Genomic DNA, 7,127 nt, shown 5'->3' with positions numbered 1-7,127 from the left:
CATCTCTGTGATAATTTATCTTGAAATGCATCATTCTTGAGTTATTGAAAGAAAAGTAATTGTGAAATCGATTTTTTTTCATTTACAGCAATATATGCCTCTATTGCGGGGTGATTTACGCAGAAACTATTATATTTAAAAGAATGACTTATAAGGAAGGCTTTGTGTAGAATTTAATTTCAAATTTTTTGAGAAAAAATGAACAGTATAGAAAAAATACCCTACGCAGTGGGGTTTCCCCGAAAAAGGGGGTTAATATGGGTAACTTTCTTGGCATTTCTAGAATTCGAAGTAGTATAGATAACCTATGTCTGGGTCAAATTTGATGCTTTTAGATGAATCTACACGATCAAGTCCCTAAGGTCCCCTACTATAATTATAATAGCTTCCTGTCTCCATCTCTATACCACGGTGGCCATTTTGTGCTCGGCCATGACCTACTTACCCTCTTGGGAAGTGATGCTAATGGCAGTGTAGTGCATTCTACAGTTACGACTGTGAAATTGGAAATAACAGCTGAAGCATATTGTGCGCATGGTTTTTGTTGCGTAAAAAAAATGTAGGCGGGTGTCATCTCCTAACAATACAAGAGATTTAATAGTTCAGATATTAGCAGGAACTTCATAAGGTGTGAATAAATAAAATTTAGTGAGACCAGTAACAGTGACGGAGAATGAGTCATAGATGTTTATATGATTAATGAGTTATCCTGATTAAAACATTCATCAGAAATTTTTTTGTTTTAAATAGCTGTAGGGAATAGATGCACACAAACTGTGACAAATAAGCTCTTACTGCGTGTCGTATGCTTTTGATGTTCTTTTCACAATACCCTATTTTTTGTTAAGTATAGATTTGGTTTTGATTCATATAGATTTTTGGTATTATGCCAAGCACTTGGGTACCTTAGACCATTCAGAACTGAAGCGGAAATTGACAGTAAAAGGTTTGAAAGGCGTTACAGGAGGAAAACCTCACAGTTGCATTATTATTCAATTGTTAGGAAAGGGTTGAAAGTAAGATGGAGGTACAATAAAAGGAGTAAAAGTAATTGCAGGTAGGGGCCGAAGGGACGTTACAAAGACCCTTAAGTAATGCCTACATTGCACCGAATGAGGTGCACTGATGGCATTACCCCGCTACGGGGAATTAAGAAGTGGAGGAAGGTGTGAGACGAATGTCGTCATAAAAGTTCTCTCTGTAAAGTAGTAATCGGGATGAAAGTCGGAGTGATCGTAGGTGATCCTTGACAAGGGTTAAGGCTCCCAAGCGAAAAGGTTCTGTTGGACTCCTCACCCTCAGGGGGATAATGCCGCCAGTGCACCTCATGTGGCGCACTGTAGGCATTCCTTAAGGTTCTTTGAAGCATGCCTTTGCACCCTTGCTGCAACCCTTTCATGCCTTTTACTGTACCTCCGTTCATATGTCCTTCTTCATCTTACTTTCCGCCTCTCTAACTATTGTTTCACGTGCAACTGAGAGGTTGTCCTCCTTTTACACCTCTCAAATCTTTTTACTGTCAGTTTCCGTTTCGCTGAATAACCTCATAGGTCCCTGCGGTTGGCCTGTGGCCTAAATTCAATATTCTATCTGTTCTACGCTGTTAGACTCCTCATACGCCGGAAACGGTCATTCACGGCGAGGAAAAGAGGAGATTCATAGGGTTTACTGGGGAGGGAAATTAGTGTCGATGAGCTGAGAGTGTGGAGGGAGGGAGGGAGGGAGAGGGAGCAGAGGAGCCGGGAGGCGTCTCAAGGAGACCCTCGGTGGTGACATACACAGTTTTGGAGAAATGGCTTTCAAGGAGACTAATGGAAAACAATGTTCCGTAAGCTTGTGAAGAAAATGATCAACTGATGAGTAATTCGGGGCTCGGTATCTCTCTCTCTCTCTTACACACACACACAACACTTATATATTATATATATGTGCATATATATATATATATATATATATATATATATATATATATATATATATATATATATATATATATATATATATATATATATAAGTTTTTCATACACCCAATTACGAGTAAAATTTTCAGACACCCAACAACGAAAGAATTATTGAGACACCCAGTGAAGAGCACTTCACTTATGAGAAACTTTCGTGTGAGTATTTCCAACCAAGTACTTACTAGTGATTACAATTCTCAGGTTAGATAGTTATCCTCGAGTCTTTCCCGGTATTAGAAATGCTTACGTTGGAGATAGGCTATAGCAGAAAATTCATAACTTTCCATTTGTTCTGTGGAGTGGGGGCTCTAATTTTGAAACACCCGGTATATATATATATATATATATATATATATATATATATATATATATATATATATATATATATTATATATATATATATATATATATATATATATATATATATATATATATATATATATATATATATATATATATATATATATATCTATATACATACATATATATATACATACATATATATACATATATATTTATATACATATATATATATATTTATAAATATATATATATATATATATATATATATATATATATATATATAATACATATATATTATTCCAAGATTTTAAGCCAGAACCTAGGTAAGGTAAGACCTCTTTATAAATCAGATTCATTCATCTTTGCCTATATGTAAGTTGCTCCTGTGAACTGGAAGCCTCCATTCTCTCTAAAACCCTCTTTGCTCCCATTGGCTGCTGTGGATTTACTCTCCACAGCGGGTTCTGGATGAGGGCGGAGACTATCCAGGCGAGATTTTAAAAGGACAGGACCCAAGAAGCTCTCTCTCAGAACTTCTCAGAACTTCCTCAAGCCCTGCAGACTCCACTTCACCCCCTCTGCTCCCCTGCCCCCCTGGGGGATCCCGTAAGTGTTTTTATACCTCCATAGTCCACAGAAATATCAGCAGATAAGAAGACTACCAAACCAAGGATTTCCAGGTACTGTGAGATGTAATTTCTAGTGCAGTCAGGGAATCGTTTCGCCTCTTGTCTGTATTTCATTTCCATTTTTCCAAGGCGACTTTCCTTCCTTCTTTGTTTAACTTCTCTTTCCCCCTTTTTGGATCAGTGCTGTGATTAATTCTCTTGTGATGCTAGTAAGCACCCCCTAGTTAATTCAAGCAACGTAACAGTCCTTTCTGTGTAAACTCCCAGTCATTTCATGCACTATATAATATATTTATTTCATGCTAAGAGCAAGTAGTGTGTAACGTTCCCCACGTGTCCCTCACCTTAGTACTGATGCTAGAATGCAATCTCTTTGCAGACAAACACCATGCCTGATTGTGGGAGAAATTGGGAACCCTTTGGAATGAGGCTTGCACTGAAATAACCTGTTCTGCACAAATTCTGATCTCTGTGTCTGGTTCATTTCCCAGCCACGTGTTTCCGGTGGATCAATAATCAACCACCTCATTAGTTCCTGGACCTACCATGACTTAATGTAAATATAGTTCATTTAAAACTAAAGTCCAGAGTTTCTGTAAATTCCTCCTCCTTTAGTAATATCGGCCTTCAGCGTAGATTTTTTGTTTGTGATAACTCTCGTCCCTCCGGTCAAGCCCATTTGTAAGGTGTTAGACTACATTTTCAAGGAGGAATGAGCATGTCATAACTCTATATATATATATATATATATATATATATATATATATATATATATATATAGTATATATATATATATATATATATATATATATATATATAAATCTTCATAGGGTGTCCATGATACTAGTTGTAAAAGGATTAAGTTTATTATGAAAGTTTCGCACATGAAACATCTGTGCATCATCAGTCTGCAAAGAGTAATAAGACAAATAAATAACATATAAAGCCATAAAACACAAACAGAACTCACATGAATTAAAATAGTCTTAAAATTAACCAAAAAAAAGAAAAGTACAAAGTAAAAACAGTAAAAAGAGAGAGAACACCAAAAACTAACCGTCCATGAGGAGAGAAGATGGAATGACCTGTCGTCAAAAGCAGGTGACGACGTAAACTATGCAGGTATAGAGTGGTTGAAGAATTATTACCATTTAACGAAGGACAAGTTTCTTAATCTTATAAAGACTCGAGGTAGTTAAGTGATCAGATGTTTGACATGATCTATTATTGTGAACTGTTCTTTCTGAAGCTCATTTTGCAATTAAAAGCATGGTTCCTGATATTAGAAAATTCAGGTTGTTTTATTCTTTGTCCTGTTCGGAAACTAAAACCTAAATGACTGCAATATCGAACCCTCAGCAACCTTCGAGTCGATCCAACGTAAGAACCTGGACATCCAGGGCATGTAAATTTATATATGACGTTGGATCTCATGAAGGGCTGAAGGCGATCTTTGAAATTAAAAAAAGGAAACCTATGGTACAAGGATTGTTTGATATTAATTTGACCTGGAGACACGGATTTCTTGTTCAATGATTTGTTTTAAACTGGATATGAATTTCAGATCAGAAATATGAGGAATAGTAGCATAAAATAACCTTTTGGGAACATCAAAATTAGGAGATAAAAAGGCTGAAAAACTTCGAAAGTATCTGGTTGACCAATTTTCAAAACTACGTCTTGTGGAAAGAATTGGACTTAAAAAAACTCAGCAAAAATGAAATCTCGTCATGAAAAAATTTTCCAAGAAGATGAATACTTTAGGGCCCTATTTACCAATGTGTGGATGGTGTTTAATTTAAAAGAATGTTGACAGGAACTATAAAAATTATTAGTGAGTCCTGTATAGGTCCGTTTTCTGTAGACTGACGTGGCAAATTCTGAATTACTTCTAGTGATTCTCAAATCTAAATAAGGTAGAGTACCTTCTTTTTCAACCTCTACTGTAAAATTGATATTCGGGTGAGCGTTATTAATAAATTCTAAAAATGAGGAACATTGCCAAGGATGTTGGAATAACGCGAAGGTATCATCAACGTATCTACGATAAAAAGATGGTCTAAAATTAGAACTACAACCATTTAAAAACTTCGACTCCAAGTCTGACATAAAAAAGTTAGCAAAGATAGGGCCTAAAGGAGACCCCATGGCGACTCCATCGACCTGCGAATAGAGCCGATTGTTAAAAATGAAGATAGAATCTTGCACAGCAAGATCAAGTAATTGCTTAAAAGTAGCCCGATTAAAACCATAAAAAATAGTATCATCGTTGGAAAAAATTTTGTTTTTTAAAATAAATGCTAATGGTTTCATTGAGTGGAACATTTGTGAAAAGAGATTCCACATCAAACTAGCCATAAAATAGTCTCCATCCTGTCTAGAAATTAATTGTTGAAATTCATATCCATTTTTTAATTTTTTTAAGGAAAATTCACAGTGTGTGTGTGTGTGTTTAAATAGCTGTTATCCTCTCAGTGTGAGCTCAGAGCTCATTATTTCCTTACGATATTGACTCATCTGAAGTAATGAACTGACTGAAAAACAAACCGTGTTCTTGAGTAAAATTTTATTTTCTAAAACCTATGTAACGATAAATCAAAATTAAAAATAAAGTATAAAATGTGACATTTTAAATATTATATCAGTTTTTATTCTTACAATTCAAGCCAGAGTGGCACCGACTATTTCACTTGTAACCTTCTTTGTAACATTTACAGCGATTTGTTTGACACTGTTTCTTGCCTACAGTACAGTTGCACTTAGCATAACCTTGACCACCAAACCTAGATGATTGCTGTACTTCCTGACGATAGTCTACCTCCTTGTCTGCACTCACTTCACCAATACTATACAGTTGCTGGCTGCAAATATCAAATTGGCTCCTACTGTAGCGCCCCCTGAGTATTCCATCTCTCACGCCTATTCGATACATGTCATTTCCGTTACGATCTAAGATAACACCAATAACATTTCGTGGATCACCTTTTCCTCGATCAACTAACGGGATGGGAATTGTCACGTTATCTCCTGGATTACCTGGGACTTGTTCCACGCGACTCCGTTTGACAATGCGCTGAGCTTGAGCTAACTGACCAGCTGCTGCTCTTGCCCGTTGAAGTGCTATGTCTTCTTGGAGCTTATGAAGTCTTCCTTGAGGATTCTGGCCACAGGGTGGACTGTCTGGATAGGCAGAGCCCTCTGATTAATAACAAAAGAAAACATTTAATAAATGGTGATAGACTTGCCATGTGGTTTGGAACTTAACCAAATTAGTTGTCAGTGTATTTTATAATTTTGTGTGTGTGTGTGAGTGAGTGAGAGTGTATCACTATCTGGCTGAGCGAAGTCCTCTGGCGAGTCATTTGCTTTTAGAAATAGAAACACTCGATTTATGTTACGTTCATTAGCCCCGTTTCTGTTTTCATTCAATGTCGAGTTTTTCAGTTTTTTCAGTTTTAAATTGAGATGATTATAATCATTATACCATATCTGAGTTATTTCTTATTAGATAGTCTTCCTCGTGGTTTTCCAAGGGCAGTACCGTCAGTGCACTTCTCGCGGGGCACTGTAGGCATTACTTATATGTATAGTATATATGTATAATATATTGTATAGTGCATGTATATATATATATATATATATATATATATATATATATATATATTATATATATATATATATTATTTGGAGGATATATATGTATATATATATATATATATATATATATATATATATATATGTATATATATATATATATATATATATATATATATATATATATATATATATATATAATATATATATATATATATATATATATATATATATATATATACATATATATATAGATATATATATATATATATATATATATTGGATTTTACTACATTCTACAGTTTTTTTTTTTTAAGTAAATTAAGGTATACTTATTATGTTTGTATTACATTTGTATCCAGTATATAACTGCGTTATTCGTTCAAGAAATGTTTGATTTTCATTTGAACTGTATATGGAAGTATTGAAAAAGTCAGTGTAGCTTCTGAATTATTTTCTTCGTCGCATTTGCTTCACTTCTATTATTGGCATCGCAATCCCACTGCATATATATATATATATATATATATATATATATATATATATATATTATATATATATATATATATATATATATAGTTACATTTATTGAACGCCTCGTCTTCCAGCAGTAATTGATTAATTGTATGTATGAATGAGT

At 34.4% G+C, this 7,127-nt stretch overlaps 1 protein-coding gene across 1 annotated transcript; it reads right to left on the bottom strand.

Annotated features, from left to right (window-relative positions):
* Positions 1–5,579: 5,579 nt before the first annotated feature.
* On the bottom strand, positions 5,580–6,468 carry LOC135215779 (uncharacterized). The gene is made up of 2 exons (XM_064250730.1): positions 6,435–6,468; positions 5,580–6,091 (listed from the first exon to the last, which is right to left on the bottom strand). Exons 1-2 carry the CDS (start codon positions 6,466–6,468, stop codon positions 5,580–5,582), a joined length of 546 nt encoding a protein of 181 aa, XP_064106800.1.
* Between the last annotated feature and the right edge of the window lie 659 nt (positions 6,469–7,127).

The sequence above is a fragment of the Macrobrachium nipponense genome, chromosome 5, assembly GCF_015104395.2.
Source record: "Macrobrachium nipponense isolate FS-2020 chromosome 5, ASM1510439v2, whole genome shotgun sequence".
Lineage (NCBI taxonomy): Eukaryota > Metazoa > Arthropoda > Malacostraca > Decapoda > Palaemonidae > Macrobrachium > Macrobrachium nipponense.
The sequence above is the reverse complement of the archived record's forward strand: the minus strand, read 5'-3'. Positions and strand labels throughout refer to the sequence as shown.